At 40.6% G+C, this 18187-nt stretch overlaps 1 protein-coding gene across 1 annotated transcript in view; it reads left to right on the top strand.

The window, feature by feature from the left end:
* Positions 1 to 1068: 1068 nt before the first annotated feature.
* The window catches only part of LOC137496913 (gastrula zinc finger protein XlCGF57.1-like), a 56721-nt gene continuing 39602 nt past the window's right edge, over positions 1069 to 18187 (top strand). The window contains exons 1-2 of the mRNA XM_068226774.1: positions 1069 to 1706; positions 3058 to 3148. Coding sequence (XP_068082875.1) covers positions 3095 to 3148 — 54 coding nt within the window. The 5' untranslated portion in view covers positions 1069 to 1706; positions 3058 to 3094. The remainder of the gene's footprint in view (positions 1707 to 3057; positions 3149 to 18187) is intronic.

Genomic DNA, 18187 nt, shown 5'->3' on the forward strand with positions numbered 1-18187 from the left:
GGTCGCAGTATATTACTGGTAGAAAGGTAACCCCTGAGACGATGGAGAATAAGTCTCTCAAAAATTTTGGAAAGGTGAGAAAGAAGGCTGATAGGTCGATAGTTCTGCGGGAACAACCTGTCCTTCCTCGGCTTAGGAATGACCACCATCTTGGCAGTCTTCCAGGCCGAAGGGAAGTAGCCCAAAGAAAGACAGGCTGTGAAGATGGTAGCAAGAAAGATTACCGCGCGGTAGGGGAGAGATTTGAGTTCCTTGACAGTCGCACTATGTAAATCACATCTTTTTTCAGTGTCAGACATATGAACATCAACGTCGTGAATTCATAGCTAAGCTTCTTAACGCGGGTCACCACCTGCCGTTAAATGTTTCGTGTTTAGTGTTCCAAACGGCTTTTCGCGTTGTAGACTTAATACTCAATTTTTTAGTTATCTGTAACATCCAGTTGTAACCTTTTCCTTTCCTCTAGGTACGGACTTTCACATCCCAACCCCTATTTGTGGTCCGGTCTTGTTTGTTTGTAGTAAGACGTCGTGACAGACCACACAGACGTGAAGAATTAGAACCCTGTATCCCAGTGTTTTTGTGTTATGCCCTGATAGCTTAGCCTAAATAAAATAGGTATTTTCCTAAGTTTCATCATCACCTGCTGTAATTAGCTTCATTACATAGCTAACCCTACTCTTTCGTAGGTAGTGTACTAATTTCTTCTAACGTTGGCACCTCTCCCAGACATTAATTAACCCGCAAACTAGTGACTGGACGTTGCGTCTTACGACGATGTCCAACAACTAACCAAGAACAAGGACAAGAAGCTGAAGAAGAAGAAGAAGATGAAGAAGAAGAAGAAGAAGAAAAGCAGAAGTAGAAGAAGTAGAAGCAGAAGAAGAAGAAGAAGAAGAAGAAGAAGAAGGAGTAACCTAGAAGACATTGGTAGGGTAGTATCTCTTCACACTCGTTTCATTCATACAGTATTGGAACTGGGTGTTAGTTAAATACCGAGCCCAATCAAATATCAAGAAGAAAAAGATTTCTTCACACTTGTCAATAAGCAAGCTGCGATAATTATAGAGCAGTTTGCAGTGCGATGGTTACGTTGCTTCATTGCCGTTAAAAATTCAGTGCGTTTCCAGCCAAATTAGCGGTACAGTTGTTCAATCTCGAGTGAAAACCTGCATGACTTACTTGGGTGTTTGTATCATTGTGTAGAATATTTGTTTCCATTGCTTAACTGGTTGTTTCAACTTTTGATGCAGTTGATGCTTTGCGTTAGGTACTCAGATGTGCGGCATATGACTGGTCGTTTTCTGTGCCATAACCCAACTTCATCCTGGGTATAATTATTAAGTAAGCGATTAGTACCGAGGGTATATTCGTCTGGACAAAGAGGGCCGTAATAGTTATAATTGTCCAAATACGGCAATTACCTGTAAGCGTTTCGGTTTCGAAGTGGCGTTCTGTTTTTACTACTGCTTTTTGGTTACTAACTCAGTTATGACTAACTTGTAGGGCAGTTTTATCCCCGTAATTATGTTGTTTCTGTACGGCTCGTTTCATTAAAGAATTGTGGTTTTTTTCACTTTTCTCTGCAAATAAAAACACCAATGTGCCAAACCGTCTAAGCTGCCATATGCAGAAATTTCAATTTAACTGTATTTCGGTCGCTTGAACGCCAGTTTCTTCTACAAGTCGACATCATATGACATGAGGTAATGCGTTAAATTCCCACAGGTGTGTTTTTGACTTTTTATAGTGATATAGCCTCTACTAGATGTACTCCACACAACCCAATAACCTGAATGTCTATTTCAGATGTATTAAATACTATTCAAAACAGAATCTGTGGGGTTGTAACATTAATTGTGTTTAAAGGATGTTAATCTGAAAGGTATTAATTGTTGTGTGCATCAGTAGTCCTTTGACTGGTTTGATGCAGCACACCTTGCCACCCTATCCCCTGCTAACCTTTTCCATTCTAAGTAACTACTACACCAACTCTAATCGTTTTGTCATATTCATGCCATGCTCTACCCCTGCTATTCTTACTATCTACACTTCCCTCAAAACCTAACTGAAAAATTCCTGAGTGTCCTCTCATTCTCTCTCTTCTTCTCATTAAATGTAACCAAATTAATTTCCTTTCATCAATTCGATTCATTATCTCATTATTTGTTATTCAATGTACCCATCTCACCTTCAGCAGTCTTCTGTTACACCACATCATATGATTATATAGGTTCTTAATATCCGTTGTGTAAACTGTCCATTTTCAAACTTGTATGATACGCATCAAATTTGCTTAATTCTTTTCTTTGGCCGTGTGCAGTCCTCTGTAAGAGGTAGATAAACTCAGGATTGTCTGTGGTTTTGCCATGGCCAGGCAAGTCTTTTTGTCACATTGCTCAGCAAATACACAGTATGTCAACTGGTAATGCTCCAGACAAACTCACCGCCATAGTTTCAGTTGGATCTGTTATCTAGCATATATTAAATGTTGTTGCTAGAAAGTATAATGTTACTGAAATGTGTCAAAAGTCAAATGGATCATTCAGGTCAGAAATAAAGTGATAGCGAATATGGTTGATAAGAGGAGAAAAATTTGGTACAAGTTGACATTTAGAAAGAAAGAAAGGATTAATAGGATGCATGTTGCAAAACCCAGAAATCAATCAGCTGATTTCAAAGGGAAGTGTATGGGGTAGGAATTTGGTTGGGCATTGGTACATATTAGAACAGATGGGGGATGTAATAGTTACATAGAAAAGATTGGGTAAGCACAGGATACTGTGGCGTGAAGATCTGTATGAAACCAGTCTATGTACCTGGAGGATAGCTCACGATATGGGGATATGGAGATCTGTATCAAACCAGTCTACAGACATTGAGTGGCCACTGGCTTCTCACCAAGTTGCCCATGGTTCAGTCCCAGCCAGTGCATGTGAGGTGTTTGAAATAAAATCCATATGCCTGTGATTTGAATTCCATGCAGTCGTACATCGTTGGTCTGTACACTTTGACTCCAAAAATAATAATATATATATTTTCTTTTTCTTGTTTCAGTAGACAATTCATGTAAATACTTCTGCTGCTGTTTGAAATGGACCAGAAAATTGAGATTAAGAAGGAACCAGTCTGGCGTGAAGGACATTTCGTAAGTATAATTCCAGGTTACTTTGTAGTGACTGGAATTCAGTTCATGTTCAAAAATTTGTATTAAAGGAATTAGTCCTAGTATTGGAAATGAAATCTCATAGTGTACTACTCTTTTAGGTTGTGATTATACAGGGTTATTCCAAATGATTTATTGCATTCTAAAATCTAGAATTAATTTTCATTTTCAATAAAGTTCGGTACATAACAAGAAACATAAACTTGTCATCTTTTGAAGAGTACTTTAGTGGGTGTTTAATTGTGCCTCCTTTCATTGCATGACACATCTAGATGGCAGCCTAGTTTCATTCCTGTACAATGTAGCATGTCCCTGTCAATGGCCATCAGTTGAGCGGTGGTTGATGTAGTTTCTTGAGTCAGCAGTCCATAGATTGATGCAGCCTTCCATACTGCCCTATCCTGTGGTAATTCTTTCATTTCTACGTAACTACTGTATCCTACGTCTGCTCTAATCTGCTTGTCATATTCTTATCTTGGTATATCCCTACCATTCATATCACCTACACTTCACTTGAAAAGTAACTGAACAAGTCCTGGTTGTCTTCAGATGTGTCTTATCATTATTCTTCTTCTTGTTTCGTATAGACCGAATGAGGACCACGATATTCAACTATTACATTTGCGGTGGGTTTTGATGTTTGCCCTTTCTCTTGCTGTGTTCCTTTCTCTCCTTTGTCCAGAGAGTACCTGTTTTCCTTCTTGTTGCTTTGTCCTGGAACTTGTTTTGTTTAAGCATCCTCCTGAGAGATGTCCAGTCTTGTATATCCCTTTCTGTTCCTCCCAGTTCCTGCAGATCTTTGTTTACTTCCATCAACCATGATGATTGGGTCTTCCTCTTTTGCCAGTAAACAAGCAGCTGGTTGGTCAATCTGGCAGGATGCATCCTGTATACATGTCCATAAAATGCTAGGTGTCTCTTCCTGGCTACATGCATGATTTTTTCATGTTATTTATAGAGCTCTTTGTTGGATCCACTTTGTATTCATTCCCTTCCTTGACTGGTCCTAATATCTACCTCAATTTTTTCTCTCCTGAGTTTTGAGCTTGTCTGTGTGTCCCTCCCTGTTGAATATTAGACATCCTAAGGATATAAGGATTCGGGTGAATGGCTGACTTGTAGTGCTTCATTTTAGTGTTGTGGGAGAGACAATTTTTGTCATAGGCGTTCTTGGACAGTTGTAACTTATTAACTCGAGTTGATAATTTATTTATTTATTTATTTATTTATTTATTTATCTATTTCTGATTTACGTTTGTGGCGAAGTTAGAGCTCACAGCCCTCCCTTACACTTAACCACTATAAACAATAAAATTTATAAATGTAAGCATAGAAGTTAGACATACAAATTCTGAAAGGAAATAATACTATGGACAGATAATCCTAAGTTGGGCCTACATATCAGTACCGCAATTTGTGTGACAATACTACTAATAATAATAATAATAATAATAATAAAAAATGAAGAAAACCCATTCACACAACATACACACAATGACTCACACAACTCAGTTTTATGTTCCCAGGAAACTTTCAGCAGGCAGAATTGAATTTATGAGAGGAAGTAAAGTGCCAAATGTCCATTGTAGAAATTCGTTCGTATTAGTGGAATTTCAACTAGAGAACCAGAGCTGGTACTAATTTCATGGAATGAGGAAAGAAAACTAAAATTACAAGAGAGGTAAGTAGGAGTGTTCATCGAGAGTACTTGGTAAACAAGTGTCATTAGGTGAAAATTCCTTCACTCATTTATGCGAAGCAATCCCGATGTATTGAAATATGGTGTAACATGAGCGTCATGTCGCAGTTGGAAGGCATATCGTATGCATGAGTTTTGTGCTCGCTGAAGTCTCAAAGCTTGTTCAGCATTTAGATTGACTAGTACCGTATCACAGTAGTCTAAAATTGGGAATAGTAGTGCTTGGATTAATTTTAATTTAAGTTTTTGAAGAAAAATTTTTTTGTTACGATTCAGGGGATAAAGAGTTGCATGAACATTTCTACATACATTTGCTAGGTGTTCATTCCAGGTCAGATTCTCATTGATGAAGATTCCAAGATTAGTTACATTTTTAAGGTATGTCATTGATTATGATTTGAGAAGGATTGATATTGCTTATTACATGTAATAATTTAGTTTCCTATGATATTACTTTGTGCTTTATGAGGATTTAGGATTAAGTGGTTGTTTTTAGCATAGGCGGTAAGCCTTTCAATATCTGAATTAATATGCTGAATTGTTTCATGTAAATTGTTTGTAGTGGTGTGTTTGTATATCTGCAGATCATCCACATATAAGTGGTAGTTGCAATACTGAAGTGTGGAAATTATGTCATTACTATGCAAGATGAACAGTAAGGACTCTAGAACAGACCGTTGAGGGACACCGAATGATTTCACAGCCCACTGGGATCTTTGATTGTTTACTGCTACTCACTGGCGACGATTTGTAAGGTATGACTAAAAAAAATTTAGGGCTATCAGGCCGACATGCAGAAAGCGCAGCTTCGATAATAGTACACTTAATAAAATGGAAATTGCAACACCATCAAGGCATTGGTCCTTTGTGGTGATTTTCAAGATATGGAACGATGCCATGTAGGTATATAAACAATCAAAGTTTCGGACCCATTGGATTGTTGCTACAGGTCTCCCCACGTGAATGGTCGCGGAGGAATCAACTCCAGTATACGGACTCTGGTGTAGCGTAGTTGATTTGCAGTCTGTGCAGTGAAGTGTTCCCCGTCAAACATGCCTCGATGACAGAGAAGAGCACACTGTCAACAACTGTCGCCGTTTGAGAGGGCTCGGATAATTGGGTTGTGTGAGGCTGGATTATCGCTAAGGACTGTCGCTGCACGTGTTGGCCGACCGGCATCTACGGTACAATGTGTATGGCAGCAGTTGTCAAATGAAGGTACCCACACTCGTAGACCTGGCATAGGCCCAGCGCGACTGACACCTGTGAGAGAGGATCGCCGCATCATTCGGATGGCCCGGATGGAATCCCATGCAACAGCAGCGCAAATTTGAGCAGCTGTGGCACTCCACGTTATACAACAGACGGTTGGTAATCGCCTTCGTGCAGCTGGCTTACGAGCCCGTGTCCCTGCAGAAGGTATTCCATTGACCCCACAACAGCGACGTGTAAGACTGACCTGGTGTCGAGAAATATTGACATGGGTCGACGAATGGCATAGGGTCGTCTTTAGTGATGAATCACGCTTCTGTCTTGCCCGCAGTGATCGCCGGAATCGTGTGTGCCAATGTACCGGTGAGAGGGGCTGCCCAGATCTTATTGTCGAGAGGCACACATGGCCAACACCAAGCGTTATGATCTGGGGAGCTATTGGCTTTCATGTGAAATCTCAATTGGTGCTTGTTGAGGGGACTATGACTGCTCGACAGTATGTTGATAGGGTGCTCAATCCAGTGGTTGTCCCTATGATGGCGAACATTGTTAATGGGATGTTTCAGCAGGACAGTGCCCAGGCTCACACTGCACGCATCTCCAGAGAAGCTCTCCACGACATCAGAACCTTAGAATGGCCCGCCAGATCCCTGGACCTTAGTCCTATTGAGCATGTGTGGGACGTGATGGGTCGACAACTGGCCGACCATCCTCAGCCACCCACAACTCTGGAACAACTGACCCGTGCAGTGCAGCAAGCATGGGCCACAATTCGTCAGGAAGAGATCCAGGGCCTTGTTAAGTCCATGTATCATCAATGTATTGCATCTTGTGGTGGGCACATCCTGTATTGATTGTTGTCCAAACTTGCAGTCAGAGGGACTTGGAAGTGTAATCATCGAATCACAACCGAACACTCGTCCTGTATGTTCATTTGCAGCAATGTAGCACCACGCCTTCTGGGTGTTGCAATTTCTTTTTTCTTCAGTGTATGTCTATATTTAACGTGTCGAACACACTACTAAAGTCAAGGAGTGTTAGTATCGTCACATGCCGTTTGCCCATTGCTAGTCTTATGTCATCTGGTACCCGAAGATGTGCAGTCGTAGTACTGTGTCCCTTTCTGAAGCCAGATTGCAATGGGTCAAAGAGAGAATGTCCGGTTAAGAATTCTATTAGCTGCTCGTGTACAACTCGTTCAAGAACTTTTGAGAGAGGGGTTAGAATCGAAATAGGCTGGTAATCAGATGGCGCATTTGCTGTGGTACTTTTATGTTTTAATATTGGGGTTACTAGAGCATCCTTCCATGCAGTTGGAAACGTCCCTGTGGTGAGACAGTGGTTTACAATGTGGGTAATATTTGGTAGGACCGTGCCAAAAATGTTTTTTATGAAGCCTGCTCCTTTAGCTTATGACTTAACTGAATTCAAAATACGCTTTACATCATTTATACTGACAGGGTGAAAAGAGAAATTATGTTCATTTTCTGTAGGGCCACTGATTCTTTCATTTAGATTGATTTGATTTTGAGGTGGAGATTCCTTTATTGGGTTAGTAACGAAGTGAGAGTTAAGTGTACCGAGAGATAAAGTTGGCTCTTTGCATTTTCCATCTCCCACAGCTCGATGTTTGTTCCAGGTTTCACGTGCATTTAAGTTCTTTGTTGCATTTTTAATGTGATTAAATTTGCTGTTGCAAATTAATTTCTTTGTTCTGTTACATAAAAGATGATAGTCTTCAAAATCTATTTCATTATTTGTTTCCTTGTATCGACGGAACATTGTGTCATGGCGATCTAGTGTTGCTTTTATATCACTTGTTAAACAAGGTGCAGGCGAGAAAGTGACTCTAGCTTGCCTAACTTTAGCATGCTTGTCATATAGTCCTATGAGTAGAGATTTAAATTTTGTTACTTTCATGTCTGTGTGTTGCAACTGCTTTATATCTTCCAAAGGTAAACTGTACGCATCATTTTTTAGTTGTAGATCGATATTTTTTTTATCCCTATAACTAATGCATTCAGCTTTGTATTTTTGTACACGTAGGGATTAGCACAGGTAAATTAAGTCATGAGTTGAGATGCCAGGTACAGGAAATTGACTGTACGTAAGAACTTTATGCAGGTTATTTGTAATCAGGAGGTCAATTCACATATGGCTTGTATATCTAAGTGTATGAACATGATTAGTTGCATCTAGTGGTAAGATCGTCATGTTGATGGAGGTAAATAGTTTGCTGATTCGGTCTGGTTTGCCAATCAGGGCCAAGATCTTTGAGTTAGTCACCAAGAAGTAGTATATGTTCGTAGGTTGGTACTAGTTTGAGAAGGTCAGGTTCAAGGTCCGAGATGTTGGTAACATTCGGTAGTTTATAGACAATTCCTATCAATACTTTTTGACGGTTAATTATGGTCTCAGCAAACATATATTCCGTATGTGGAGTGATGCCAGATGATGATTTAATAATTATTCTATTTTAATATCATCTCTACAGTACACTGCTACACCACCACCACCGCTCCTGGCAGTGCGATCATGCCGATAGAGAGTATATCCTTCTAGTTTTACAAGGGTAGAGCTAATTTTATGGGACAACCAGGCTTCAGTAATAAACATAATATGCATATTACAGGTTGTTATTTTCGAATTAACTTCATCTGTGTGACTAAGGAGTGAGATGGAATTGATATGGCAACACTATAGAGTTCCCAAGAACGGAGACAGTGATTGTTTCAATAGCAGTTCAGTAGGCTGAGGGCTAGAAGCAGTTGGTGAAGGTATACGAGGGTTATTGTCGTCTAGGAATACACTCTGGTCAATGACATTCAGGAATGCCTTGTCAGCAGTAACAGTAGTTTCAAAGACACCGGCTGCTGACATGATTAAAGGGTAGATGACACATTACTGGAACAGACACTGATAACACACACACGCACACTGACACACACACACACACGCGCACACGCACAAATAATTATATACACATAGCATATGTTTGGTCGCCATAAGACCTATCTATGTCGATGCGACGTAAAGCCCCTAGCATATGTTTGAACATTTCAATAAAGACAAATAAATAATAATATTGCATCCGGGAGATAGTAGGTTCGAATCCCACTATCGGCAGCCCTGAAAATGGTTTTCCGTTGTTTCCCATTTTCACACCAGGCAAATGCTGGGGCTGTACCTTAATTAAGGCCACGGCCGATTCCTTCCAACTCCTAGGCCTTTCCTATCCCATCGTCGCCATAAGGCCTATCTGTGTCGGCGCGACGTAAAGCCCCTAGCAAAAAAAAATATTAATAATAATAATAATAATAATAATAAAATAAGGCGATTAATAAAATTACACTAATATACAGTTGAAGAGTTAGTCTAGAATAGGGTTTTGCTAACATGCTGTACTCCCAGGCTTTAAGTGCACCTGCCGGCGAGCATTTCAGAAATAAGTAGAAGAGAGAGAGTTTGTAGTTGTGGGTGGAACTTGTGAATGCTACACGACTGTTTTACGAATTTGTTACAAATAAAGAAATCACATTGAAAGAAACAGTTAAGGAACTAGAAAGCTATTTCACAGTAGAATCTACAGACACAGGGTGAGATACTACACTATGGTATTGTTCATTTATTTGAGAGAGTTCAGTTCATCCATTGTTATGTTACGTCTGGTTTCCCCTCTTTTTACAAGGATTCCCTCTACGAGGTGTGTTCAAAAAAAGACCGAACTGTGGCTAGAAAAACTTTATGATGTAGCTTACATCATTTCACAGACTGTCCCCTTCAAAATAGTCCCCTGCACTATCAACAGCATGTTGCCAATGTTTCTTCCACTTTTGGAATGCTTCCTGGAATGCACTTTCTTTGATGGCGCGAAGTTGCCTTGTCGCATTCTCCTTGATCTCTTCAATGTCTTGGAAACAATGTCCTTTCAAGGTGGTTTTCAATTTGGGGAATAAGAAAAAGTCTGCTGGAGCCAAGTCGGGAGAATAGGGCGGATGGGGCACAACAGGAATTTGGTGTTTTGCTAGATAACTGCGGACCGAGAGAGAGGCATGTGCTGGCGCATTGTCATGGTGCAACGTCCAGGATTTGTTTTTCACAGTTCAGGCCTCTTCTTGCGCACAGCATCTCTCAAATGCGTTAAAACATTCTGGTACAGTTCTTTGTTCACTGTCTGGCCTCGGGGTACAAACTCGTGATGGACAATGCCTTTCCAATCAAAAAACACAATCAGCATCACCTTGATGTTTGAACGACTCATTCGTGCTTTTTTCGGTCGAGGAGAACATTTCCCCAACCACTGTGATGATTGCCTTTTGGTTTCGACATCGTAACCGTACACCCACGTCTCATCTCCAGTGATGATGTTCTTCAGGAAGTTGTCACCAGCATCTGCGTTAGCAAGCATTTCCTGACTGATGCTGACTCGGTTCTCTTTTTGATCGTCAGTCAGCAAACGAGGGACAAATTTAGCACTGACGCGCATCTGAAGTTTTTCGGTTAAAATTGCACGACATGATCCTACGCTGATGCACACCTGATCAGCAACCTCTCGGACTGTCAAACGACGATTTCCACGAATCACTTCACGAACTCTCTCGACATGGCGGTCGTCTGTTGATGTGGAAGGTCGCCCAGGCCTAGGGTCTTCAGTGACAGACGTTCTACCGTCTTTGAAATGTTTAAACCACTCGTAGCACTGTGTACGACACATGCATTCCTCCCCGTATGCTAGCTTCAACATTTCAAATGTTTCCACAAACGTTTTCCCATCTTTGGAGCAGAACTTCACGCACACGCGTTGTTCCTCAAGCTGTTTCATTATAGAATTCGACGAACATGTGACACACACAATCACTTCAGAGGCTCTAACTCAACTGATAATGCAGGCAATGGAATGCGGAAAGCAGCGGTCTGTTGTCAGAAGTTGCCGCTAGGCGTCGCCACAGTCACAACTTGCTCAATGTTGCGGTTTGCGCGCAATTTACAAAGTTCGGTCTTTTTTTGAACACACTTCGTATTGTCCAGACATTTCTCACTCACAGGTGCCTTTAATATTAGAGTCCGAGCCACAGTCAGGTCCTCCCTGATAGTGATTCCGGTGCCTGCTAACCTGCGCTTCTTACGAAAGACTTCCTCTCTTTTCCTATAGCTTATAAATTTCACTATTATAGGCCATTTCACTTCCAGCCCCGGCCTGCCAACTTGGCGAGACCTATCAATTTCCTGCACGGCAATGTCAAGTCCAAGTTTATCTTTAAACAACCTGTCTGAAAGTTTGTCTGAATTCTCATTCAGTGAGTATTGAATTCCTAACACGCACACTTCCTCTATGTTGATATTGCTCTAGAGCATCAGTACTCTTTTTGAGTTCATCCTGCACTGCTTTCAGTTCAATTTCCCTATTTTTAATATCAAATTTAAGTTCATTGATAATCTCAGTGTTGAAGTCCAGGGTGGCCTTGAGTTGTTCAGCCATGGCCTTTGTGTTACTTTCAGTTATTGCCTTAACGATAGCCGAGATAATGTCTTTGGACTGTAGAGGTTTCCTTACCTGCTGGACAATGCTGTCCGCTAGGGTAGCTTCACTACCGTTCCATCTGCAGGCCCCATCTCGGTCCTGGTTCCCTGGCTGGCCGCATTCCTCTTGTCTCTTCCCATAATTACATTTTGTTTATATTTAAAATATCCACTGCACAGCACTGAGTGATGTCGTGAAGTAAACAACATGCACTTTTAAAGTTGAAATTCACTTTTTTTCGTAACAAATTATGCTTTTACTACACCTGCTAATGATCGAAAACTGGGAGCACACACACACAGCACTAACCGCGTTCCGTACTCTTTCAAAGAGACTGGGTTTCAGCTATTCTCCCAGGTACTTAACCTGTTGGATGTGTTGATCGTTCCTTGCTGCAGATTCAGTGTACAAGGAGATTCACTGATGTTCTTGATGTATTGTTTTGTCTCAAATGAAATGAGTATTCCTACTTTTGCTGTTTGTTGTTTGAGTTATTTCACTATTGATTCTGTTGAATTAGAAGATCCAGGTCATCAGTGAATGCCAGAAAATCAACATTCAGTCCATTCCACTTGTGTCACATAGAAATAATACATGGTATCCCCAGTCTAGTTAACTCCTTTTGCCACTCTCTTACTACCTTTTCCAGTGCACTTTTAAAGAGGAAAGAGGAGAGGCTGTCTCCTTGTCTTACACCTGCCTTGGTTTCAAAACTTTCTGAGAGCGTTCACTCGTGATTTGGTGTTATTTGAAATCCACGAGTCTTGTGGTCCAGTGCTAATTGCTGCCGGATTTTCATGAAAGTAGGTCTCTCGACTGAGTTATATGCCTTCTTAGTGTCGACAAAGACTGTGGTGTATATCTTACCAGCCGTTTTTACTTGAGAGGGCACTGACTTCAGATTGAGTATCTGTTCAGTACAAGAGCACCCTTTTCTGAATCCCCCGTGGTATTGTCGTAGTTGGAGAAAATCTTGTGACAGGTACCAGTGAGTTTCCTTGATAAGTGTTCATGTTGGTCACGTTTCCTTCTTGTGCAATGGATGAATCAAAACAAAAGTCCAGTCTCTACTATAGTTAACACTAGGTTTACCGCAGCGGTCAAAATGACCATTTCCAATTTTTATTTTTGCTATCACTCTCGTTATACGTTTAGAACATACAAACCCTTTGGTGGCTTTTATTGATATTAAGTATACTTTTCGGCATATAGCTTCAAAAATCCGTAACTCCTTTCTAGTTAGCGCTATGAGGTCATATACCTACTTTTACCGGGCGGTCATTTTGACCGGTATTGCAGTAGCTACCCCATCAGACTTTTTGTGGCAGTCATTTAGAACGGGGTATGATTCTAACAAGCTGTTATAGTGTACTTTATTACCATAGTATTGAATATAACTTGTTGTTGTGCTGCAATGGGACAGCTGTTGGCTCTTTTCAAACAATGATACAAGTACACTGACAGGAAAATATAGTCAGTATTTGTTCAGTAATGAAAGGTGTGCAATTGTAATGAGTAGGCAATTGTGTTCAATCATTACAAACATTCAAACTAGATTTCCTGATTGTTTGTAATTACCCTGAAGAAACAAGTTCCCGCGTAGTCTGCAAATGAATGCCGAAATTCTGAAGCATAAGCATATAATTTCCCCATCACAATCATGCGAAGAAGCTGGGATGGATTTAGAACTGGATAATTGCGAAGACGTGTATAACTTGACAAACGGAAATAGTTCGGATAGTGATTCTAGTTCTTTCGAGCCTGTAGAATTTCCATGTGAACATGAAATCACACAGCAGCCTTCGACCTCAAGGGTTAGGGAACTACCCACAAAACTGCAACGCGCACGCACTTGCAAAGCAGCTGATGACAAAGGTAAGCCTATTTGAAGTTAGTCATTATTTATTTACGTTATTCAGTGCACAGTGTAAGTAAGTTTGGTATTATATTTTGCAGGTGAAGGACACACTAAGGAAGATAATGAAATTACTAGCAAGGAGCACGATATCAACTACAGAAGGCCGAGCATACGCTGTGGTGAGTCAACATATCGGCGTGGTCAGCACATGATGGTCGGTGATGAAGAAGTCGCTTTGGTTGGAACAGTGCAGACTCTTGTTGATCTACAAAGCCTTCCAGGCCGTCGAGGACAATAAACTATACTGAGGGAAGTCCGAGGTTCCACAGGACATGAAAAACGCCACATTGAAAGAACTTGTGCCGCTACAGCTTGTCGTTTTTTTTTTTACGAATCCAAGCTGCGTCACATCGAATGATATACTGAGGTTGGAGCCCGCAAAGTTCTGAAGAATCCTGAACGGAGACTTTCTTTGGAAGAATTGGACACTGTCATTGGTATTTTATATGCACGCGGAACTTATGGAGCGGACACGAACATTCTTGATCTGTCGTCACAGAAGTGGGGTCGTGGTATTTTCTCCCAAACTGTGACACAAAACCGTTTCCTGGATATCATGAGGTTTCTTCGATTTTATGAAAAATCTACCAGCAGGGATCACCTGAAAATTGATAAATTGGCGCTTGTATCCATTGTGCGGGACAAATTTATATCTAATTTTACTATTTGCTTCAGACCAAGTGAGAACATTACCGTGGATGAACAGCTCTTTCCATCGGAAGTTAAATGCCCCTTTATGCAGTATATGGCCAATAAACCAGAAAAGTTTGGTATAAAATATTGTTTGGCTGTTTATGTGGAAGCCAAGTATGTTGTAAACGGTTTTCCCTATCTTGAAAAAGATGAAACGCAATCCACCGATCAGACCCCAAGTGAACACGTAGTATTGCGTCTTGTTGAGTTTTTCATGAATCAGGGAAGAAGTGTGCAAAGGGAACAGGACAATTGAAAGGTGTGCAATCTGTATACAACTGGTCTGTGGTTAAGTTCACTTCAAAGGTGACCAAGCAAAGTGTGCGTGCACAGTGCGACAAATAAGTTGAAAAGCAGAAAGTGACATTGATGCAGATATGCACAGTATATAATGTAAACTAAAGTGTGTAAGAAGAACACTAGTGTACTTGTTTATTTATTTATTCATAATAGTGTTCACAAGTCATGCATGATAATAATTAAATTATGGTCTATGATGTTTTTATACTCAATTCGAACATTTTTCTGGCACCAATACCTTCAAGAAATGAATACGTGCTACTATTGGTCAAAATGACCGCTTCGGTAAAAGTAGGTAGGAAGAATGTTTGGTAATCCTAGTGTTAATGTCTCAATCTCCGAGATGTTGTCGTGGATCTCTGCCAAATTGTTGAGAGTCTAAGTGGTATGTTCCGAGCTGTCAGTGGAGAGATGGCATGGAATGACATCAGCAGACAAATAAGTTTGAGTGGTGTCTTTATAAATAGGAAAGATCATAATATGAAGATAAAGCTGGAATACAAGAGGAAAAATTGGGGCAAATATTTGTTTATAGGAAGGGGAGTTAGGGATTGGAATAACTTACCGAGGGAGATGTTCAATAAATTTCCAATTTCTATGCAATCATTTAAGAAAAGGCTAGGAAAACAACAGATAGGGAACGGTCCACGTGGGCGATTGCCCTAAATGCAGATAAGTAGTGACATTGATTGTCAGCCTACTTCCATTGTGCAGCTACTTCAGCATAGTTCAGGCTGGGGCCTGTTCCACGAATGCACTTTGCAACTTTTCACTTTTCAAATCTTGCAAAGTGCAAAGTCTTTCTGTTCCACCATGATCTAGGTATTACTTTTCAATTTCTTTGCAAAGTGAAAAGTCTTTGCGTATGAGTGAACCGATCATGTTTATTCCATGGTCAAACTGTATAATACTCCATGATTTTAATACTTTATTTTTCGCGGTGAATTTGACGGTAATTGTGGTACCGGCAGTTTTAAAGTTTTGATCATGGGAAAAAACAAAATTACAAGAAGCTAGCAGTTTTAGAAGTTGTCAAGGAGAAACGGGACATTCTTTTTGGCAACTTCAAAAATAATCTATTACATGAAGACAAGCGATCCGCTTGGACTGAAGTTCTAAAGAAAGCTCAGTCTTTGCAGTTAGCTGGAGCCGAAAAATCTTGGACGTACGCGAGGGATAATCTATTTGGATTATGTAAATGTCGTGCACGAGTAAGTAAATATTTACGTTTTCATTATATCGAGAATATATGGCTTAAATCAATTCGTATAACCGCACATATGATTAGATGTTGATTCCCATAGGGAATCTGGAATATTTGTTTCGAATGAGTAAATTTATAATACCAATATAAATGGTCCATTATTGGACATTATAAATTTTCCAGCTAACTCATTCCTGGTTGCCAGCGTTTCGCCCTCGTGTGCTAGGCTGGGCTCATCAGTTGGTACCTAGCACACCTACCAAGACGCTGGCTGGTGCATACCGGGGAGGCCACTGCGTAGGCTAATTGTAGCCACTGGCAGTGCCAATGCACTATGAGACACTTGTCTCATTATCAAAAATTGATGCCTGCTTGGCCATCAGATGATTAGATGTTGATTCCCATAGGGAATCTGAAATATTTGTTCCGAATGAGTAAATTTATAATACCAATATAAATGGTCCATTATTGGACATTATCAATTTTCCAGCTAACTCATTCCTGGTTGCCAGCGTTTTGCCCTCGTGTGCTAGGCTGGGCTCATCAGTTGGTACCTAGCACACCAACCAAGACACTGGCTAGTGCATACCGGGGAGGTCACTGCGTAGGCCACTGGGAATCAACATCTAATCATCTGATGGCCAAGCAGGTATCAATTTTTGATAATGAGACAAAGTGTCTCATAGTGCATTGGCACTGCCGGTGGCTACAATTAGCTTACGCAGTGGCCTCCCCGGTATGCACTAGCCAGCGTCTTGGTAGGTGTGCTAGGTACCAACTGATGAACCCAGCCTAGCACACGAGGGCGAAACGCTGGCAACCAGGAATGAGTTAGCTGGAAAATTTATAATGTCCAATGACGGACCATTTATATTGGTATTATAACCTCACATATGTCGATGCAGCATGTTACATAAAATTGTAATGTAGAAGTGATTGAAGAATATATGTAATGATTTCCTCTTACCTATATATATATTACGTCTGAAGCATATAATTCTTGCTTTTAGGCAAAAAGAGATAATGCCAAGAAAACTGGAAGTGAAGGAGGGAAGGATAAACATTTGGATGAGGTGGGTGCTGCTATCTTTGACATCCTGCAGAAAGATTCGGCCCTTTTAGATGGGCTGAATCTTCCTGAAAGCTACATGGAAGATCAAGCGACCGTGGAGCCAATACCGAATCCTGCTGAACTTCTCAGTGGCGAAAACCTACAAAATACACCGAGGAGAAAGAAAAGGAAGCTGTCGAATTCCCCGCGTCCTATTGCTAACATTGAAGAAGATACGGTGACAAAAAAACTGAGGCAGGAACTTCTCCGTGTGGAAATTTACCACAGGAAATTGCTAACCCTGAAGTTGGAAAGGGAATTGGAGATACCACCATCAGAATTTACTAGTGACATTGCGACTTCTGCTTCGCAGAATTTTGTCTATAATACAGGCGAATACATAGAATACATAGCCATTGAAAGTACTGAGTGATTGATTTGAACTTAAATTTCATGCTAACATGTTTATTATATGTAGATTAGTAGAAATATAGTATTGTAAATAAAAATTAATGTTATTAATATAGAAACAGATATTATTGTTCAGTTCAGTTAGTGAAATATTTCAATAACGAATTGAGTTTAGCAACGGCGTCTAAATCGGGTGTCTCATCATTTCCAGGATTGGGGTCTTCATTTTCATCCATCAAGGTAAGTAAGTCTTCTTCATTTTCTCTTCCAACCTTACGTGCAATATTATGCAATGCAATACACGCTAAGACCACCTTTCCCGCTTTTGTTGGACATAATCGTAAGTGGTTTAAGCAGGGAAAACGTTCCTTTAAAATTCCGATACTGTTCTCAACAATACGCCGTGTCGATTTATGTGCCTTGTTAAATCGTTGCTCAACAGCATCGTCAGGATTTCTGTTAAGAGGGGGTATTAGCCACTCTTTTAGTCCATAGGCACTGTCACGTAATATAACTGCTCCTGGGAACGACCTCCAACCTGAGTCAAAACGTCTACATACGGCAGTGTTTCTTAAGACCCTGGAATCGTGCTTGCTACCCGGCCAACTAGCATTAGCACTGTAGAAGGTCAAGTCTTCGCCACTAAGAGAATGATGCCCATGTCTCCTCGTGCTCAGTAGGAGCATCAATATTAACGAGAGTACCACACACCACCCGTCATTAGAAATTCCGTCGCTATATTATGTGGATTATCAGGCCAACGTACTATGTTAGGAAATATTACATGTACTATTGCATCTACGACTTTAGTAACAGTTCTGCAAACAGTTGATTTTGATGTCCCATGCATTGCTGCCACACCGTGCAGCTGGGCACTATTTCCTAACCAATGGAAGCATATCAGAATTTGTTCCTTTTCGGAAAGGGATTTACTTCTTTTTGTTGCAGGTTTCAATAAATGACCAATCATTTCAAGAATATAGTCAGCCTGTAATGGGGTAACATGAAAACA

Source organism: Anabrus simplex, chromosome 3, assembly GCF_040414725.1.
Source record: "Anabrus simplex isolate iqAnaSimp1 chromosome 3, ASM4041472v1, whole genome shotgun sequence".
NCBI classification, from domain to species: Eukaryota; Metazoa; Arthropoda; class Insecta; order Orthoptera; family Tettigoniidae; genus Anabrus; species Anabrus simplex.